General features: G+C 36.6%; 3 protein-coding genes across 3 annotated transcripts; all 3 read left to right on the top strand.

Annotated features, from left to right (window-relative positions):
- Nucleotides 3,843-5,333, top strand: LOC104715354 (gibberellin 2-beta-dioxygenase 7). The gene is given in 8 exon segments (XM_010432769.1): nt 3,843-3,902; nt 3,905-4,038; nt 4,324-4,380; nt 4,382-4,441; nt 4,443-4,773; nt 4,776-4,920; nt 5,015-5,232; nt 5,325-5,333. Coding segments are annotated over 8 exon segments (1,014 nt in total).
- On the top strand, nt 11,328-13,095 carry LOC104711186 (spermidine sinapoyl-CoA acyltransferase-like). The gene is made up of 2 exons (XM_010427868.1): nt 11,328-11,970; nt 12,248-13,095. Exons 1-2 carry the CDS (start codon nt 11,328-11,330, stop codon nt 13,003-13,005), a joined length of 1,401 nt encoding a protein of 466 aa, XP_010426170.1. The 3' UTR covers nt 13,006-13,095.
- LOC104711185 (E3 ubiquitin ligase BIG BROTHER-related) lies at nt 13,556-14,245 on the top strand. Its single transcript, XM_010427867.1, has one exon. The coding sequence runs from the start codon at nt 13,567-13,569 to the stop codon at nt 14,206-14,208; it is 642 nt and encodes a 213-aa protein (XP_010426169.1). The 5' UTR covers nt 13,556-13,566; the 3' UTR covers nt 14,209-14,245.

Genomic DNA, 22,588 nt, shown 5'->3' with positions numbered 1-22,588 from the left:
TATAGACTGGAGTTACCTGAGGTTATGCGTGCATTCCACAAGGTTTTCCATGTGTCTATGTTGCGGAAGTGTCTCCGTGAAGATGATCAGTTGTTCGCTAAGATTCCTGAAAATCTTCAGCCTAACATGACTTTGGAAGCGGGACCAATGAGGGTTCTCTAGAGGAGGATCAAGGAACTTCAGAAGAAGAAGGTTCCTTTGATGGGAGTTCTTTGGGACTTTGTTGGTGTGGAGGAGCAGACTTAGGAGCCTGAGGTGAGGATGAAGTCAAGGTTTAAGAAGTGGTATGAAAAGTAAGCCGCGACTTGAACTTGTCTAGCCTGGTCCCATCTGTTATCTGTGGCTGGAGCGGGAATGGAGTATTCCAGCCCATCTCTCTTGTTTGCTCGCTCGCTTGGGGTGGTTGGTTGTCTGACTCAGTAACAAGATGAGGTGGTGCTCGGGGTACAAAGTTTCCATGAGGCGGGGTTTTGGGAGAAAGTTTCCTGAAATAAAAGTTTCCAAAAGTGGAAAGTGCTAAAAATGGAAAGTTTTATGTGAGTTAGAATTTGTCATTTTTAGTGGTGGAGAGCCTTGGAGGGGGCTTGCGTGGCCTTAGTGGTGGACTTTTGAGTCATTGTGCCGTGTGTGGCAGTCTTTTTAGACATTGTGTGGCCTTTGTGGCGGGCTGTTTAGCCGGTTGTGTGGCCTTTGTGGCGGGCTGTTTAGCCAGATGTGTAGCCTTTGTGGCGGGCTGTTTAGTCAGATGTGTGGTCTTTGTGACGGTCCTTCGGGACAGATGGTCTTTGTGACGGTCCTTCGGGACAGATGGTCTTTGTGACGGTCTTTCGGGACAGATGGTCTTTGTGACTGTCCTTCGGGACAGATGGTCTTTGTGACGGTCCTGTTTAGGACAGATTGTTTGGTCTTTGTGACGGTCCTGTTTAGGACAGATTGTTTGGTCTTTGTGATGGTCCTGTTTAGGACATTTGTTTGGTCTTTGTTACTGTCCTGTTTAGGACATATTGTTTAGCCAGTTGTGTGGCCTTTGTGGTGGGCTGTTTAGCCAGATGTGTAGCCTTTGTGGCGGGCTGTTTAGCCAGATGTGTGGTCTTTGTGACGGTCCTTCGGGACAGATGGTCTTTGTGACGGTCCTTCGGGACAGATGGTCTTTGTGACGGTCCTGTTTAGGACAGATTGTTTGGTCTTTGTGACGGTCCTGTTTAGGACAGATTGTTTGGTCTTTGTGACGGTCCTGTTTAGGACAGATTGTTTGGTCTTTGTGATGGTTCTGTTTAGGACATTTGTTTGGTCTTTATGACTGTCCTGTTTAGGACATATTGTTTAGCCAGTTGTGTGGCCTTTATGGTGGGCTGTTTAGCCAGATGTGTAGCCTTTGTGGCGGGCTGTTTAGCCAGATGTGTGGTCTTTGTGACGGTCCTTCGGGACAGATGGTCTTTGTGACGGTCCTTCGGGACAGATGGTCTTTGTAACTGTCCTTCGGGACAGATGGTCTTTGTGACGGTCCTTCGGGACAGATGGTCTTTGTGACGGTCCTTCGGGACAGATGGTTTTTGTGACGGTCCTGTTTAGGACAGATGGTCTTTGTGACGGTCCTGTTTAGGACAGATTATTTGGTCTTTGTGACGGTCCTGTTTAGGACAGATTGTTTGGTCTTTGTGACGGTCCTTTTTAGGACAGATTGTTTTGTCTTTGTGACGGTCCTGTTTAGGACATTTGTTTGGTTTTTGTGACGGTCCTGTTTAAGACAGATTTTTTGGTCTTTGTGACGGTCCTGTTTGGACATTTGTTTGACACCAGTGAAGCAGCATCGATCGACACTGTGGGGTAGTGTCGGTCGACACCGTTGAGCCAGTGTCGGTCGACACTTGGCTGGTGTCGGTCGACACTTGGCTGGTGTCGGTCGACACCTCCCTTCCATCGAGTTGATGTTTGTTTTCCTGGTTTGTATGCCTTGTTTGTTGATTGTTTGGAACATTGGAATTACTGTTGCTTGTATGTATAGCCCAGTAGATGGGAGGATTGCCTCACTGAGTGTTTATAAAATATTCATGCATCTTGATTTGTGTTTGTGGTGCAGGTAAAGGCAAAATGTGATCGTGGAATCAAGGCAATAAAAAGTAGGATGTTCTAGGGACTCGATTAGATGTTGTCTGGCATTGCTAGGTTGCTAGAGTTGGGTCATTATAAACATTGCTAGGTTGCTGGTTCCATGTTTTCTGATGATTGGTTATTTGGATATTGGTTATGTTTCGAATATTGGTTATTTATATTTATTGGATATTGGTATTGTTATTTCGTTGTTGATTGTGATTGTGATTAGGTGGCTAGTGAGTATGAGACCACTAGTTGTAGTTTACTTATTTATTATATTTATTACTCCCTCTGTTTCACAATAAGTGTCATTTTGACACATTTTTCTTGTTACAAAAAGAGTGTCATTTTATGTTTCCAATGCAAATTTTAAGCTTAAATCTTTTTTTTTCCTTATTATTTAAGCTTATAATTAGAAAGAGAAAAAACTTTAGTGTATTTATAAAGGGTAAAACAGAAATTTAAACAATTTTCTTAATTTGTGTGCATTATTGTCAAAATGACACTCTTTGTAAAACAGAAGGAGTATTTATTAATTAAAAAAAAAAGCTGGGTCCTTTCAGTTATAATGTATTAAAATCTTAAACGAACAACATAAATGGTAGAGAGTGTTTACGATGTGGAATTGTCTCCCACTCATTCACGTTTTTCGATGTATAAAAAATTTTAAACGAACAACGTCCGTTTCTCCTATATTATTGGAATTGTCTCTCACTCATTCACTTTGCTCAATCAATTACTTTTAATACATTATGAGTGGACGTTCTCTTTTGTTCAAACTGTTCGTCTTTCAATAATGCATAAATGACTAAATTAATTACAATCAATATGTTTTATAACCGTATTTATTGCATAAATATGTTTACTCAGAATAATGTGTATCAATGGAATTCCTTACAAACTTCAAATAATGTTTGTGTATTATATAAGATCCAGTGCTCAAATGGCTAATTTTGGAAAGGAAAATACATAACCCTTCGTCGGCCAAAAGATATATCAATTATTAAGAGTTTCTCTCCATAATAATGAAGAGAACGATCATTCAGTATGATGTACGTATCTGTCTTTTCCCATCAATTTCATATGGTATTCTTTTATTTTTCTCTTATCAAGTTTCTCTTAAAAATCAGATTAGTTGCTCTATGACTATCTGAAGAAATATAATCGTTTACAAAACCATGTCAAATTTTTTTTTTCTTAGTATCAGAGCTTTGTCAATATTTATTAGCCTCTTTCAAAGGATGATGTTTTATGATAATCATGATTTAAAGTTTTGGCATTGTTTTGTAATGTGATTTTTTTTTTTAACTTTCGAACTATAGTTGGAAGTCTTTAGTAATGAAGATGAGCCCAATGCTCGACTCCTAAAACACAATTTCTTTGGCTTTAGACATTCACTCATAATATTTTAGCTGTAAGTCTTTTAGAATTCTTCTTGCAAGTCCTCTTCTTCAACTACATTATAGTTTTAAGTTTATGTTTCCTAAACTTGCTTTGTTTTCCGTTTTTAAAAGTTCTTCATCGCCATTACAAAAAATATTTTCCTTCGCATAGTGATAAAAAATTAAGTCTAATTTTACTATGTAATGCATACATGGTCAGAAGATCACATTCCTTTTTGGGAACCCAAACTTTACAACATCCTATCGCATTACACGGTAAAAACATTACAGAGACCTATTCTGATACATGCATTAGCCCTTATTCAAAAAAGAAAGAGAGAATAGCAGAAAAAACGAGTCCACTTCATGAGGAACTCAGAGTCATATCCACCAGAGTCTCGACCTCTAATGAGCGAACTACAGAACCAGAAAAATCCATTGCACCAGGTTCAGACCGGAGCAAGGATATCGATATCCCTGTTCTCAATCTGGAGAGTTTGGACGTGGAGAAACTGAGAGAAGCATGCAAAGACTGGGGGATATTCCATTTGGAGAACACTGGCGTACTGTAAGTCCCAATTTAGGACAATCAATGTTATCAAGAACAAAGACAAGAACACTTTGGTTCTCAAAGACTTTAGAACAAGTTACTGCAACTTTCTCTTAATAAAAACAAATCGTTTCTTAAATACACAAGAAAGATGTTCAGAAATTAACTGCCAACTAAAGAAATATAGAACGTGAATGAGTGGGAGACAATTCCAATAATATAGGAGAACACACGATGCCATATCTCATTCAATCTTGACCATGTCAATATCAGTTTACTCTGGTTATGATCTCATCACATACCGTTAACGTTGATGTCACAGGTGAAAGAGATGATGGAGTCGGTGTTGAGTCTTTCTTAATGAGAAACGGACGTTGTTCGGCGTTAACTCTCCGTTATCATATTACTGAGGATCACAAGGCTGTAACGAGGGCACGACAAGAATGTAGTGGTCACTTGTTCGAAGGCATCAACGTTCGTCTTGCTTCTCTGTCTCGTATTCTTCCACTTTCTTGTTCTGATCCCAAGTTCGAGTCATTAAGGTACTGAAATTTTTTCTTTGACTTCATCGGTGGTTTAAGTTGGTTTAAAGAAGTAATCAAATTTATATATACTAGATTCTTTGCATAGATAACATTAAATTTAAAATCTTGATTAATTCAATCTACATTTCGCCAATCAATGATGACCGGCGACTAGATTTATGAAGACACAGTAACTCTGACTGATAACACCGAGGTAAAAGTCACGAGGCTCATACCGGCAGTTCGGTGATATTGATGATAAACCAAGGCGACGTTGGTGGGCTAGAATTCATGAAAGATGGGGAATGGTTTAATGTCACGCCTCATGCCAATTCTTTTGTCATTGGACTCGGAGATATGATGCAGGTAGTTAATTTTCTAAACCAACCTTGCATGCATGCTAAAAAAATTGCATATGAGATGAATTAATCTAGAAGGTAATTAAATTGATGCAACGTGGGTGTTAAGTGATGATGAGTACATGAGTGTGTTGCATAAAGTGGGAAAGAGGCTGAAAAAGAAAGAGAGATACTCGATTGTCTACTTTGTGTTCCCCGAGAAAGACTGTGTGTTTAAATCGAGTCTATAGGTCATTTACATTCGCAGATTTTGAATTTAGGTTAAGCTTGATGTTGAGACCCATGGAAGAAAAATAGGCCTTTCTAGGTTCCTCAGCAACCGCGTATCTTTTTCCCCAAATATCTATATTTTTTTTTTATTGTAATGTTAAATTATATTAAAAAAAAAATAGGGTTGTTACAACTTGTGCTACAGTGTGTTTGAAAAAAAAAGTGCTTAGAAGGTTAATAAAACATTAAAATGGAGAAAACTGTGTTAAGTCCTTGTGTGGAACCAGACTTGAAGTCCATCGTCATACCGCCTATCTCCCATACGCTGGATGGACAGTAGTTGATCATGAACCTGTCGATCAATCCACTTGATGAGTTGCCCTGCCGTGTTAGCCTTTGATCATGGCTTCGGCCATTGCGTTCCCGCCATATTGTATAGACTGTGAGTTGGAAAGTATACCAGGTGAGGAAAGCTCCCAAGCGGTTCTGATGATTGTCTGCAAGATGAGCCAGAAGCTGGTTCCAGTCTGTAGAAAAATACGCCTTGAAAACTCCTCTGGCGGTGGCGGTCCACACTGTAGATGCAAAGCTACAAGCGAAGAACAAATGAAACCGTGTTTCAGTACATTGCTGACAGAGAACACACGTCCCTGAAGCTCCAATATTCCATCGTATCATTCGGTCTCCGGTAGCCAATTTTTCATGTGCCGCCAACCAAGTACAGAAAGTGTATTTGGGAGTGGCATGAGTAAAGCAAATGGCTTGGTACCAAGCTACCTCATCTGAAGTGGAGCGTATGTGAGACCAATTTGCCGTCGTTGAAAACACAGTCTGAAAACAGTCGCTCTTTCCTTTCCACAGCACCCGATCTTCATGCTCTGTTCGACGCTGGTATTGCAAGTTTAAAGAGTGCTCAATAGCATTGAGAATCGGCGTACGATGGTGTCGTCTACGGCGAGTAGACCAGGCCTCTACAACAGACATAGTCCGGCTGATCCCCAAGTCTATACTTCCCCGAGACCCAACCAGCTCCACCATGCGGCCCAAAGGTGACCAGTCATCAAACCAAAAAGATGTTTGCCTGCCATTCTCCACCTCGACTTTGCAAAAAAGTTTAGCTAAATCACGGTATTTCAAGATTTTCCGCCAAATCCAAGAACTCACCCCTGGAGTCTCCTTGGCTACCCATAATGATTTCCCCCGCAACAAATAACGATCAACCCACTTCGCCCATAAGGACCCTCCATGAGAGAGTATTCGCCAAACCAACTTGAGACAGCACACATCATTCGCCTCTTTCAAGCTACGGAGACCAAGACCCCCCTCCTTGCGTGGCTTACACAGACTTTCCCACCATAACTTTGCTTTCTTCGGATTCAACTCTGCCCCTGACCACAGAAAAGCAGAGCATAACCTCTCTACTTCTCGAATGCAAGTGCGGGGTAGGCGAAAGGCTCCTAGCCAGAAGTTACATATGCTCCACACCACTGAACTAACCAGATTATACCTACCCACAAAAGAGAGGTAACGTGATGTCCAAGACCCAATACGCTGTCTGATCTGTTCAATTAAGGGAGTGTAATCCGCAACAGTAAGACATTTTGTCACCAATGGCAACCCCAAGTAGCGGACAGGCAGTTCGCCCACTGCAAACTCGAACTGATTTGTTATTATCTGACGCGCTGAATCTGTAACTCCAGCAAGATATACAGTCAACTTTTCCATACTAATCTTGAGGCCAGAAAACTTAGCGAACATGTCGAAAACCGATACAATACCCTCGAGAGACCGAGGTTTGCCATCAGAGAGCTCCATGAGATCATCAGCGAAGCTTAAATGGGTCAAATGCATCTCCTTACACCTTGGACGGTAACCAAATCGACCATCACCCGCAGCAGAGTCCAATAACTTGGACAAGACGTCCATATAAATGACAAACAAATATGGTGATAAAGAGCACCCTTGTCTTAACCCCCGAGAACTCTGAAAATACCCTGCTAACTCACCATTAACTTGAACGGAGAAAGAAGCAGTGGTAATGTACAGTTTGATCCAGTTAATGAAGGCAGATGGAAACTGAAGAGCAGAAAGAACATTGAGAATGAATGGCCATTGGACAGAGTCGAAAGCTTTCAAAATATCAATCTTGATCGCACAACGCTCTGTTATGGTATCCTTATGGTAATTCTTGACCAACTCTGTGGCAAGTAAAACGTTCTCTATCAACAACCTATCTTGGACAAACGCGGACTAGTTCCCTGCTATGAAACACGGCAACACCACCTTCAACTTGTTTGCAATTATTTTAGAGATGACTTTGTAAAGGACGTTGCAACAGGAGATTGGTCTATAATCCTTCATCTCCTGGGCATCAAGCTTCTTTCGAATCAGAGCTAAGATCGTAGAATTTATTCCTTTCGGAAGGAAGCCTTTCACAAAGAAAGATTGGACTGTGAGAATGAACTCGGACCCAATTATATCCCATGTTGCCTTGTAACTCAGATGTGAAACCATCAGGACCAGGTGATTTATCATTCGGCATAGAGAATAAGATATTTTTTATTTCCTCACTGGTGACAGGGGAGATGAGCTTGGCCTGAACACCAGTGGAACAACGAAAAGACAAGAGTTCCTGGAGCTTCGCTATCTCCACACCATCAAAATCTGGGGGAACCAACTGCAAAAACTCTTTGAAATGGCGCTCAGCCTCCTGTTTGATGTCCTCACCTTTAACCACCTGACCATCCGGACAGGTGATCTCTCGAATAGTATTGACTGCTTTACGAGTAGCAGCAGCCCGGTGGAAAGCTTTGTTGTTCCGATCTCCAACCAGCAACCAGTGGAGCTTTGTTCTCTGCTTGAGGAACTTCTCCTCTAAAGAGGCAACATGATCCCAACGAAGAAAAGCTTCGTTCTCCTCCTCCATCGACAGAGCCGTTGGATTTGTTAGATTCTACGTTTGCTTAAGAAAAAGTTGCTCAAAAGCTATTTGAGTACGCTTCTCCAGATTACTCAGTCGGTTCTTGGCCAAGGTCCGAACCAGGGGCTTCAAACTCTTTAGTTTCTTGGTAAAACGAAAGAGGGTCGAAGTAGATAAGTGTAGAGGTACCGTTGATTTCCAATATGTATCAACCATAGGTTTAAATTCCTCCAGTTCTGTAAGGACATTGACAAATTTAAAAGGCCTTCGCTTCTTAAGGACAATATCACTCCTCATATGTAAGACACTGCGCAAGTGATCAGAGCAACCTCCAGCTTCAAAGACTGTATGAGCACTTGGAAACCGCTGGAGCCACACATCGTTAATCAGCACACGGTCCAGCTTCTTCATGATTGGATCATGATCCTGCTTATTCCACCAAGTAAACAACGGACCTGTAAACTCGAGATCAGTAAGGGAACTATAAGTAACCGCTTCCTGGAACTCTCGCATTCCACTCGTTACCATTGGATGATCATCCACCCTTGAATGTTCAGACATATCAAGCGTTTCATTAAAATCACCCATGATCACCCAAGGCTTCGTACAGATTACAGGCGAGTCCGCATGATGCTTTAGCTCCTGCCATAGGACTCTGCCTTGCTCTGCAGTATTCAGTGCATACACAAAAGAACAGAAAAATTCATCCGACTGATCTTCTAACTTAACTGAACAAGAGATCAATTGTTCACTCTTGTAAAAAGGAGTTAACCGCACATGATCCCGCCAAACAATCCACATACAGCCCCTACTATTGAATTCATAGTTCATCAACACTGACCAATCCTTAAACACCTTATTACGTATCTTTTGCACATTCCCCTCGCGAACAAACGTCTCTAACAAACAACCAAACTGAACTTTACTCTCCCTTAACCACTTCTGCAACACAGAATGTTTTGATGTTTTATTGAAGCCCCGAACATTCCAGAAGAAACCTGACATTAAAATTGTTTGTGAGGGGGTTTCTGACTCTGATCTCTAGAGTTAACTCTAGTAGATTGAACAGAAACCGTTGAAACCGTTTTATGTGCAGTCTTCGAGTCACGAGGCAAAGAAGGTTCAGTGGTATCACAGGCTTCCCCCCTCGGTCCTCCCCCCCAACCCCAACAGGAGGCAGAGAAGTCTCGTCTCCTTGTTGAACTCGCTCTTCTAAAGGACTGCGACTCTGCTCTGCAGAAACAGTCTCCTCTTCCACGTCTTCCTCCACCCCAAGAACAGAGTAAGTGTTTGATAGAATGGGAATCAAAGTAGACTGAGTCCCCTTTTGAACTTTTCCTGGACTACGAACAAGTTTTAAAGGAGTGACCCATTCCTGCGCGGTCTCCTCTCCCAATTCGACCACCCCTTGAGCAGGATCCGTTACCACGGGTGCAACTGCTGTTTCTCTCGATTTAGCCGGTGAGCCTTTAGTAGTAACATTGTTCTCCTGGCCACTATCTCCCACATGGGAACCAATATTTGTTGGAGCCGGCGGCAGAACAATCTCTGCTCCAGCCCCCTCACTCCTTGCGACCGCAGTAGCAAGGGATAAACAATGGTCAGTAGCATGCCCCCATTTCTGACAACAGCTACATCTCGGAGGCAACCTTGGATAGACAAAGTTGATGACAGTTTCAACCTCCCCTTCTTCATCACCCCCATAAACAAACTCCTCAACTCACGTGTCAAATCAGCTTCCACTAACATTTCAGCCTCATCAAAACTCATAAAGGCCTCAGTTTTAGGATGAAGCCTAATAGGCTTCCCCACCGCACTAAACAAGTACTCCAAACCCTTATCTGTAAACATAGTCGGAGGAACATTCCACAACGTAACCCACAAGGGAATGGATTTCATCGCAGGTTGCGAATCCTCCGCAAACGGCGACCACTTTGATACTACCATAGGAATATCCATGATATTCCACATTCCTCTGTTCAACACCCTGTGTCGCATACCATCATTACGTATCCGAAACTTAACGATGTAAACGTTTACAGCGTAAACATCAATCACCGTAGATTTATCACCCAACCGCCATATCTTATTCACTATCATGTGGATCTTCCCCACATGTGGAGCTTTCAGATTCAAAAACTTTCCAACAAGAAAATCTTCCCACAAGGGCTTCACCCCCACTAACACATCCTTCGGAACAACCACCCTCTACTTACCATTAACCTCCACAACCTCAAATTTCTGTTTAGAAAAAACGTGCTTCTTTGCCACCGAAAGAAAAGATCGATTAGCTCTCTGCTTATCCTCACCCTTCACTCTAGAGGACTCCACCGAACCTTGCTTCTCCGGAACCACTTGCACCGGAAGTTTTGACCCACTTTCCGATCCCTGAAGGTCCACCCGAACTGGAGAAACCCCCGGCGGCTCCATGCGTGCGGAAGAAGTTGAAAATCCTAATCGCCAAAACAATCGCCAAAAAAATCGCCTGCCACATCACCCCCTATTTTTATTATTTTTGTTATTAATATCTATATTATTAATAGCTGATTTTTGTTTTTCAGAAAACATTCATATTCTCTAAGTATATGTACTGGAAACCTTTTTGTTCGCAAAGTTTTGTCTTTCAGGGTAAACTATTATCTTCAAGTTTATCGATAGATGCAAAGAAAATCAAATCTTAGATTATATGTTACCGGCATGCATGTCGATGGCCATCGTAGGAGGCGTTGACGCTGCCTGTAGCTAGCAACTGAAGTGGAAGATGGTCGAAGAGTAAGGGACTTATGTGGATAAAATGACTACATAACTTTACGTCACCACATCTCTATGAATCTCCGACATCGCAACCACTCTTTACAAATGCTTTTTAATTACACATTTTTTTTTTGTTTAAATTATTTTACAGGTTGTTAGGAAATCAGGTAACCATTGTTGCCCAAAAAAAAAAAAGCATTGACAGCATGCAACATAAATTTAAGAAAAGCCGATACTATATATTTGTTACAGCAACATATTTTTTTTGTTAATTGTAATCGTGACCCTCACTTATAAATACATCGACATTATTTATTTCTAAAAACCTTCCATCTTTAAAGTCCCCCACTTAGCTGTGTGTATTTTTAAATAGATCGACACACGGAAAATGAGAATGGTTACAAAACTATTTCAACTTTTTTTATTTATGGTTTACACAATTGTCTATATAAGAACCATCTTCCCATGTACGAAAGAAATTATACACACACAAAACACACGTCCTATATACTAATTACAAACAAAGACATAGACATGGGAAGTGAAGATAACTCAAGTCCCTTGGTCGTTGAGAAATCAGAAGTGGTTCTAGTGAAACCATCAAAGCCAACACCTGATGTCTCTCTCTTTCTCTCCACCATCGACAATAATCCTAACATCGAAGCCATTCTCAAAACCATATGCGTCTTCGCTCCCAAACCTTATCTTAAAGATCAAGCCAGCCATGATCCAGCTTCTCTTCTCCAATATGCTCTCTCTAATGCCCTTGTCTATTACTACCCTCTTGCCGGAAAACTTCACCGGAAGTCCGATGACAATAGACTTCAGTTGAATTGCAAAGCCGGAGATGGAGTCCCCTTTATAAGGGCAACTGCCACGTGCACTCTCTCTTCTCTCAATTACTTGGACAATGCTGACCACTTGGACGCCGCCTACCAACTGGTGCCTTGTTACGAACCAGTGACGGGCTGTGAGGGATACGATCCTCTGGCTTTACAGGTCACACAGTTTGCGTGTGGAGGAATCACTATTGGAATGTCTCACTCTCACTCAGTCTGTGATGGTGTTGGAGTGGCTCATTTTTTCCGAACGATGAACGAGCTTGCCTCCGGAAAGACCCAACTCACCGTCATCCCCGTATGGGAGAGAGAGAGGCTCATCTTTAACAACATTAACGGTATGCAACCAAACTTTCATGTTTTAATAATTTTTCTTTACATGTTGAAAGGTTAATTTTTACATTTTTATATGTTTTCAAAACAGTACTCTTGTTTGTTTTACATTTTTATTTTTACAACAGCACTTTTTTACGTTTTAATAAGAGATACTTGTAATCTATATATGTAAACGCAAAACGCAATCTGAAATTTTTTTGTTTGCGTAAATAGTAACAATTGTTTTTGTTTCTGTTTTGGTTAAATAACTTTGAAACTATGGTAACAAAAACATTGTAGGTGAACTCGGAGACTTCAACAAAAATCCGGAAGTTGTTGATTTGCCGAAGGCTTTTTCGTCTATTGCTACTTCGCCTTATACACTGACTGAGGACATGGTCTGTGAGATCCTGTACATTACTTCCCAAGATATTACAAAACTCAAAAAGATAGTTGGAGAGGACGAGCAAATGACGAATGACAAAGAGAAGGTGGTAGTCACGATCACGACTCTAGAGATTCTTGCGGCCCACGTCTGGAGAGCACGATGCCGAGCCCTGAAGCTGAATCCAGAGGGAACTACGGATCTATGGTTAGCCATTGGTATCTGTAGCATTATGGAGCCGGCATTACCAGAAGGCTACTACGGCAATGCCTTTGTCAATGCATATGTGTCATTGACAGCTAGCGAGCTAAGCGAATCATCATTGTCTCATGTCGTGAGGCTCATAAAGAACATGAAGACAGCTGCGATACGCAAGGAGTATGTATTGGGGGAACTTAGCAAAATTGAGGGAACGTTAAAGATGAAGGCATCGGTTACGGGTATCAACGCCGGGTCCATGATGCTCTCGGATTGGCGACAAATCGGTCTGCATTATAATGGCTGGGGAGGTTTAGTGAACATAATACCGTTGCTTCCAGTGAATTTTCCCCAACTCTGTGTTTTTTTGCCATCTTCAAAGGCAGTTCCAGGGATGGAAGGTGGCGTTCGTGTGCTAGTTACGCTACCGAAGGCTGCAATGGCTAAGTTCAAAGAGGAGATGAGTGTTTCTTAACTATTAAACGGCGTACGGTCTTGCATGAGCTTGATTAATGTTTCAAGTATATATTGCTTTTGATTTTATTATGAACAATTACGTACTGAATAAACCCTCGAATCGTGTGAAACGTTTTTTTTTTTTACCTTGGTGTGGTGTACTGAATATTTATTTTTGTTGTTGAGACTAACTTTTCTATTATGTTTTAAAGTTAAAACCTGCAATAGTGTAAAACGAGATCCATTTTTATATTGGAATTTTAAGTAGATTGCTTCATCTAAACATTCTTGAATTTTAAGTAGATTGCTTCAACAAGAAATGACTTTTATTTCTTTCTTGGAAACCCAAAGTTAAGGGGAAATGCAGTAAATTAAGTTTTAATGCAACTATATTTGCTTATAACAGCGAAAAAGGATACCCCTGACTTCCCCATATTACTTTTGTATCACTTTGTACGGAAGTTTCTACATTATTCATTTCTTGTTGCTTAAGTAACCTATTTGACATGCAAGCCATTTTCATATAAAATCCTAAAGTACGGCTTCCTAAACCACAACCCGAATTGCTTCTTCTTCTCCAATGGATAACCAAGAAGAAGAGGCTAAGCACCCTCCAAACAAACTTCCCGATCTAACCCTCTTCGAGCGAGCAAATTCTGAAGTTGCTCTTGCTGCCTCCCAAGCTAATTCCCATTTTGCCCCTGCTATGCATGATTCGGTCTCTTCAATGCTTTCGATGATGGAAAGTGACGAAGAATCTGAAGATGAAGATGAAGAAGAAGAAACCAATGAGAACTACTACGAGTATTTCGACAGCAATGGATATGGAGAAGATGAAGACGAAATCAATGAGTTTCTTGAAGATCAAGAAAGTAGCAACTTCAACCCTGAGGAGGATGATTTATTGGAGGAAGAAGATGAGATTGATCCCGACCAGTTGTCTTACGAGGAACTGATTGCACTTGGAGACTTTATCGGAGTCGAAAAACGTGGGCTGACTCCTACCGAAATCTCCACGTGTTTGAACGCATCGACATACGTATTTTCAAATAACAAAAACGAGATTGATCGTTGTGTGGTTTGCCAAATGGAGTTTGAAGAAAGAGAATCTTTGGTCGTTCTCCGACCTTGTGACCATCCATACCACTCTGATTGTATAACCAAATGGCTTGAGACGAAGAAGATTTGTCCCATTTGTTGCTCTGAACCATCTGTCAGCTGAAATGTCGAAAGAAATAAAATTATCGATTTTTAATGTTTTTAAACGAAAATTAAAACCTTAAATGCCTATATTTCAAAATTTCCAAGTTCTAAATAGGTACCAACTTCTATTTTGGCAGAAAATTACAAAACCAAAAAACACCTTAAAGATATACCACCGTTGCACCTTAAGAAAAACCTTAATTGTATCTGTATCATATCCCCTATTACGAATTCGGAAATACATTTATCAAAGTAACATTTTTTCGGGTAAGATTTACATAATTAAACTATTACTATTTGAATATATATATATATATAAATTTGAAATTATTATTTGTAATATAATCATAATTAGAAATTAATATCTAAAAACAATTTTCTCGCCGTATACCGCAGGTAAAGATGTTGTACTTTAGAAACTAGCGAGTTACACGTCTAACAATCATACAAATTTGCGACTCTAGCAAATATTTAATAATTTATATTATAAACTTTCTGAATGCATTTTTCTTATACAATCTATATTCTATTATATAAAATTGATCATGATATTTCACTGAATCAACTAATTGAGGGGATCTATTGAATTTGATATTTAAGAAGAATTTAAGGTATTTTAAAATAATTTGTTATTCAATTGATGATTTTTAAAAGTATTTTGATTGTTATTGAACTTAAGATTTATGTAAAATCATTTTAAATAATTCACAATCTCTTGTTATTTAGTCCATAATTTGTAAAACTCCCAATCTATTATTATTCAAAATATCATGACTTCTTTTTTCAAACTACTTTGAATGATTTTAAGATTTTTTTTTAAACCTTTTTTGAATAAAAAATATGAGTGATATCTATATATAATAGCAAACCCACTTTTTTGTGTCAACTTTAATCTAATGGATGAGATTAGTTATATTATTTAATCTAATGGTTTAAAATTATTTATGATCCATAACAGTTGCAAGTTTTTTTCTTTCAAATAATCGTGTCTTTTCGTCGTACCCTCATCTTTCATAAATCGCACATATTGATTTTTACATCTCTCTATCGTACCCCCATCTTTCAAAAATTGTACCTATTAATTTTTGCACCTTTTTGTTTAACACCTCTATGTTTTACACCTTTATATTTCACACCCCTTTGTTTATTATATATAAACATTTATGGAATACAAAAACAAGTTTTGAATTTATTGTTTTCTGAGTATTTTTTAAACTTACAAGTTAATAAATAAAATCAGAGAATTGTTTTATTGGACTTTTTTTTAATTAACCTGCATCAATTTTCAATTCAAAGTATTTTATATTTGCATATAGATAGATTTATGAATCTATATATAATAGCAAACCCATTTTTTTGTCAACTTTAATCCAACGGATGAGATTAGTTCTATTATTCCATCTAATGGTTAAAATTATTACGATCCCAACAGTTGCAAGTTTTTTTTCTTCAAATAATCATGTCTCTTCGTCGTACCCCCATCTTTCATAAATCGAACCTATTAATTTTTGCATCTCTTCATCTTACCCCCCATCTTTCAAAAATCACACCTATTAATCTTTGTACATTTTTGTTTCACACCTCTATGTTTTACACTTTTATATTTTACACCTCTTTGTTTATTATATAAACATTTATGGACAACAAAAACAAGTTTTGAAATTATTGTTTTCTGAGTATTTTTTAAACTTACAAGTTAATAAATAAAATCAAAAAATTGTTTTATTGTAGTGTTTTTTAATAAACCTGCATCAATCTTCAATTCAAGATATTTTTATATATGTGTTGTGTTGTAACATATATAAATAGATTTATGAAACTCACCGAACTAATGACAAAAGCTTACGAATGAACCTGTCAGTGTCTACTTATGAACTTGTTAGTGTCCATTTGGTTAAATACGAATAAGTTAATTTCTTCTCTGTTAGATTATTATTATTATACATGTGGTCATATAGTTCGAAAAGAGTATAACATTAATGATCTATAAAGACATAAACTTTCACGCATACAAAGTTTATTTTATTCTTTTTTGTATTGTTCTATTTCTAATAAACCCATTTTTGGGGGTCAATTTTAATCTAACGGATGAGATTATTTCTGTTATCTCATCTAAAGGTTTAGAATTTTTAATGATCCCAACAGTTGAAAGTCTTTTTCTTCCAATAATCGTGTTTCTTCGTCGTATCCCCATCTTTCAAAAATCGCACATATTAATTTTTACACCTTTTTGTTTCACATCTTGATGTTTTACAACTGTGTATTTTACACCACTTTGTCTATTATATATAGTTTTTTTATGGACTATTAAAACAAGTTTCTATTTTATTGTTTTCTGAATATTATTTTAATTTTAAACTTACGATTAATAATTTTAAACTTACGATTTATTGGAGTGTTTTTTAAAAAAATTTTATATATAGTAGCAAAACCACTTTTAAGAGTCAATTTAAATCTAACGGATGAGATTGTTTTTATTGTCTCATGTAACGGTTTAGATTTGTTAATGATCTCAAAAGTTGCAATGTTTTGATCCAACAGTTGTGTTTCTTCGTCGTACCCCTATCTTTCAATGTTTGCACTTGTTAGTTTTCGCACCTTTTTTATTCACACCTTTTTATTTTTTTATATATACAGATTTTTATGGAATTTGAAAAAGTTTTTATTTTTTGAGTTTTTTTTCACATCTCCAAGTTTTAATAATTATGAGTATTATTTTCTTTCAATTTATTAATCAACATTGATTCACTCATCTTCGTTAAAATTTGGATTGTTTTATTTATTAATTTCATCATTTAACTTTTGTTTGGTGTCGTTTTCCATTTATACCGCATCAATCATCTCTTCCAAGAATTAATCTAGGTAATTGATTGTGATTTCTAATTTTTCATAGATTTATATGTTTATTTATTATAGCAAATTCACTTTTAAGGGTCAATTTAAATTTAACGGATGAGATTATTTTTATTATCTCATCTAACTGTTTAGATTTGTTAATAATCTCAAAAGTTACAATGTTTTGATCCAACAATTGTGTTTCTTCGTCGTACTCTCAGCTTTCAATTTGTTTGTTTTGCACATTTTTGTTTCACACATCTTTATTTATATATATATATATATAGATTTTTATGGACTTTGAAAAGAGTTTTTGTTCTTTGATAACACCTTCAAATTTAAAAATTCTAAGTATTATTTTTTCAATTTATTAAGCAACATTGATTCGCTCATCTTTATTAAAATTTGGATTGTTTTATTTATTGATTCATTCATCTAACTTTTCTTTGGTGTCATTTTCCATCTAATACCCACATCTATCATATCTTCCAAGTATTAATTTAGATAATTGATTGTGATTTCTAATTCTTCATGATTTATCTTTTTAGTCAATTTGGTTGGTTGCAGGCTTGCATCTATTAGCTCTTTCTCCCTGCTTTTTTTTTATTATTTTTTGTAAATTTCGACAGAATATGATTTAAATTTTATTTTATGTGAATATCTTTCAAAATTGATTATCTGAGTATGATTCAGCAAACCTTGATTCATATATCTTTAACATTATTCTTTTATTGTTATTGAATTGATTTTTATATATACAACAAAAAAAATTATTTAATTAATTTGATTGATTCATCTTAGTGATTATTTCTAACTTTTATACTATACAGTTAAAAAATTATCATAAAATTTTCATTCGAAATGTGAAATTAACAATGTTAGTCATTTTAAGTTTTCACATTCCCGTGCGGCATCACACGGGCCGACATCCTAATATATATAAAATCACACCTTTAAAAGGTGGAATTTTGAAAGATTAAAAAAAAAAAAAAAAGTGTTCAAACAATAGCATCTCCACAGGTCTCGTCCCTTATCAACCACCCCAACCACCAGGCACCAACAGTAGCACCAGGAGCCCATCGAGACCCAGAACGTGGACCACAAAGACCTACACGTACTTTAGCTGGCAATATAATGGAGCAACAAGCTCATAAGTTGGTTGCTTGTTTCTTAGATGCAGAGGAACACAAGTAAGTCGAGACGGATGAGACCCAGAACCAACGTTCTCTTTGTCAACCACATCTGCCCATGATGCACAAATTAATAATCAAAACGTAAAACGCACTAAAACCAAAAAAAAACTAGCTTGCAAATCCCTAGAAAACGAAACCTTTAACTCTTACAATCTTCAATAGAACACGGAATCCTTGGAAAAAAACCACAAATAATCCGCAGCAAGGAACAGCTTCAAAGAATGAAAGCACCTGTACAAAAAAACCTCATAAACGAATCCACCGAATAAACAACAACACAAGAACGAATTGAAAGTCCAGCCATGGGAGAAAAGCATATTATCAAACGATGAAAAGAAAACAAAGTTCAAAGAGAAGCAGATAACCCTAGCTTACAACTCGAATTCAATATTGTACTCTCACGTCGGATTTCCTTTACTGTGTTATAAAATATGATATATCATGGTTTTAAAGGTTTTTTTGCGATGATATATGTCTTATTTATAGAGTCTACTTATTGAGTTTTTTTAGAGTTATTTCAGGTTCAGATGCGATTTGAGATCAATTGGAGCATTTTGGAGCAAAACAGGAGTGTTGTCGGTCAACACCTAACACAGTACAGATTTCTATACAAGTTTTCAAGAATTACAAAATTTACCCTAGAAGTTTCAGCTATTTACAATTAAGTTCCAAATCGTATTTTTAGACTATTTATATGATTTTAAGGTCATTGTTTAGACCTAAGCTTTATTTGGAAGAGAGAGATTTGTAGAGATCTTGGAGAGAAGAATCAGAAACTCTTTTAGAGAAGATTCAAAACTCTTTTACTCATTCTATTAATTTCTATATACAATCTATTTTATTCATAATGTTTGTTTCATTTACCATGTTTGAGTAGATTCTCGGTTAGTTTTAGGGTTTTCAAAGGAATTCATGAATTGTTAAGTTATCAGATTGTTAGGATAATATCTATAGAGTTCTTCATCTGGATTGTGCTTATTGATTATTCTAGAGTGGCGAGAGCAACCTAGAATCTGATCTTAGGTTAATTAGGTAGACACATGAGAGTGTTATTGATTTACTGAAATAATCTTAGATGAGCAAATAAAAATACTTATTCACAAAGAGATTTGGTTTAGAGATTTTTTGAACTTATCAAAGAATTTAATTAATGTTGGTTTCATCTTTAGGATTTGTAAAGAGATTTAGAATCCTAGTTTTTAGATTTAGATAATTTTTGCAGCGAGAGCTGGTTAATTTTACCATTGTGATTTGAGTTTTATAACTTGTTTTTAATTAATCATGACATTATATTTAATATGCAATTCTGAATTATCTAAGAAATTCCCTAAGCCTCTCTCTCTTTCTATAGAATACACTCTTGTTTTAAGGATTTTTAGCACTCACACCCACTTTGAAGTAAACATCCTTCACAAAAACCCACTTTCCCAACTCTCTATACTTTCCTAAGTTTGTTGCTTATGTGTCTATGTTTCTTTTACAATTTTGTCCTCAGAAGAATTTTGATGGAGGATAGATTTTTTCGAATTGATGTTTTTCTTTCTCACTCCCTCACCTCTTTTTTTTTTTTGGACAAAGGCTCTCTCCCTCTCCTCTTTCTCTTTTTCTCTTCCTTTTCTTTTACTGTATTAGTTATTATCAAAATTATATATTTATTTTTATACAGTAAGTTATGATTTGTTTTTTCTACATTTTAAGATCTATATTGATATATCTTTAGATGAACTATTGTACATTATGGTACAATGACAACATCAAATCCATATATCTACGGTTATGTGGATACCAATCAATTCAGGTGTCTATGACAATGTGTCATATGGAAACATATTATCGAAGTAATACCCATCAATTCAGAATAGAAGTAATACCCATCAATTCAGGTGTTCATGACAACATGTCCATATGGAAACATATTATTGATCGGGGTTATAGTGCAATTTGTGGATACAATATTTGTCCACATGGATAACTATTTGTGGATACAATATTTGTCAAACTTATCTGAATGGAAAACTATTTGTGGATACAATATAAGTAATGGATAACACTCACACAACAAAACTCAAACTTTTTCCCAGATTGAACTTAAACTAATTTAATATTAAAAAGCTCACAAGACCACAATTAATCCGTAAAATCACAATACAATAAAAAAAATCCCAGATCGAATTTCATATAATCTAAAGTGATAAAGAAAGAGATCTAAAGATTTCACCTTCTCTGGTTTCCACCATTGTTGAAATGGTTTTTGAAAACTTTAGAAAAGGAATGGGAGAGAGAAAGAGAGAGAAACAGAAACAAGCTTTTCTTTTTCAATGGATGAAACAAAAGCAAAACAAGGAAGAAGAAGATGTATTGTTTGGTTGAATAATTGGGAGGATGGTGAATTGAATTATTTTTGTTGGTTGATAAATTGGAAGAATCATAGTTGAGGAAGAAGAAGATGTATTGTTTTCTCTCTCTATAATTAGAATCGAGATAGGTAAGTTAATTGGAAGAGAGTTGGTTTGTTTAGTTTGAGGGGTAAGTGGTGATTTTACAAAAGGAAAATATGGTGATAGTAGAAAGTGGATGTGTGTGTTAATAGTTTAGGGGAAAGTGGGTGTAAGTGCAAAATTCCCTTGTTTTAATTGCTTTTCTTGTTTTTTTTTATTTTAATACAATTTATTTTGTTTAGCTTAGTTGGATACTTAGGGGGGTGTATTGAAAGAATGATTTTGGAGGATTTTATGGGATTTAGTAAATTTAGAATTTTGATAGATTTTAGGGAAGTTTATATGATTTATGGTAAAATTCTTTCAAATTCTACCTAAAACCATGAGATTTGGATTTCTGTATTTTTAACTAAACAAATCCTCTCAAATCCCCCAGAATCTCTAAAACTTATTAAAATCCAAAGGGAAAACGATCTGTGTCCCCCCAGGAACTTTCATATAGCACCACATCCACCCAGTTTTTAAACTTCGATCTCTGTCCACTACAAGAAAAATGAACATTTATAGCATTACATTATAGCACGATTTACTGTAATGCTATTGTAGATGAGTTAGTAATTTTGTTATTATAGCATAGCGTTTTTCAAACGCTGTGGAAAAAATTTTACTAACCGGGAAACTAAAGTCACTTAGTCCACCAAACACTTAGCCAATATTTCACAAATTTTAGACTTTACTCTTTTTTCCCCAAAAAAACAATCACTTTCACGACAAAACCTAAAAAAAACTCTCTCGAAGCTTTCGTGAGACCCACCAAATCAAACCCACAAATCGCTCTCTCAGACCCTCAAATCGCTCTCTCAGTCTTTCAAATTGCTTCACCAATCACGAATTGAACTCGCCGGAATCACCCTTGAAAGTACCGGCGACAACCAAGCTTTTAGCCGTCGACCCTATTTTCGCATATCCCGGATTTGAGCTTGAATCGAAGGCATGTCTTGCTTCCTCTTACTCTTTCTTTCTTTCTTTTACTATGGGTTCTTTTCTTTGATTGTAAACAACGATTCTATGTGATTTCATAGTTTTCCTCTTTTATTTGCATCCATATGTTTCGATTGAAGCTCAAATATGTTTATTTGTTTCGATTTCTTCTAGAAATTGGATAAATTGACAGTTGTTTTGGACATGCAATCCGATTTAAGAACATTAGTTTAAGATCTGAGTTTTAGTTATTCTATCCGAGTAAAGCTTCTCCATCATTTTTACATTTAGGTTGTGTATCTAATTTAAGAACATGTTTTGACAATTATTTGTTTACCGTGATTGTTTCAAATCTGTTTATTTGTTTGATTTCCTCAAAAATCCTATACTCTTTCTATACTTATTTGTTTGATTTATTCATCATATAGTAATTCAAATATTCTTTTTTTGCAAGTCTTGCTGATTTTAATATTGGATAGCTGAAACAACTCTACTATTTTGCTGAAATCATACGACAGGTTGGTACAATTTCTTACCTTGTTATGTTGTGTGTTTGATTTCTGTTTCATTTATAACATTACTGTGAATGTGTTTGTCTTGTTTTTGTGGTTTATTTATGATAGTTTGTGTCTGAATGGTCTTTTGTACAAAGTGTTGATGAAAGTAACTATTGGTGTAGTGTTGTTTTGGTTTTTGTTTTATTCGGTGTGATAGTTTTAAAAAATGTTTGATATGTGTTTGACATAGTGTACTTATCTGGTATATCTTTTTGAATTGTTGTCTACATTGATATATGCGATTAGTTTTATACTAGAGTTATTTTGTTATAAGATTTTTTCAATAACTCTGTTATGATATGATATTAAGGATATATACTAAAGATATTAATGATACTAAAGGTTTGAATTAAGCTTAGAACATATAATGCTGGACAAAGATTGGGTGCATCTTT

Source organism: Camelina sativa, chromosome 9 (assembly GCF_000633955.1).
Source record: "Camelina sativa cultivar DH55 chromosome 9, Cs, whole genome shotgun sequence".
NCBI lineage: Eukaryota > Viridiplantae > Streptophyta > Magnoliopsida > Brassicales > Brassicaceae > Camelina > Camelina sativa.
This window is presented reverse-complemented; position numbering and strand designations above follow the sequence as displayed.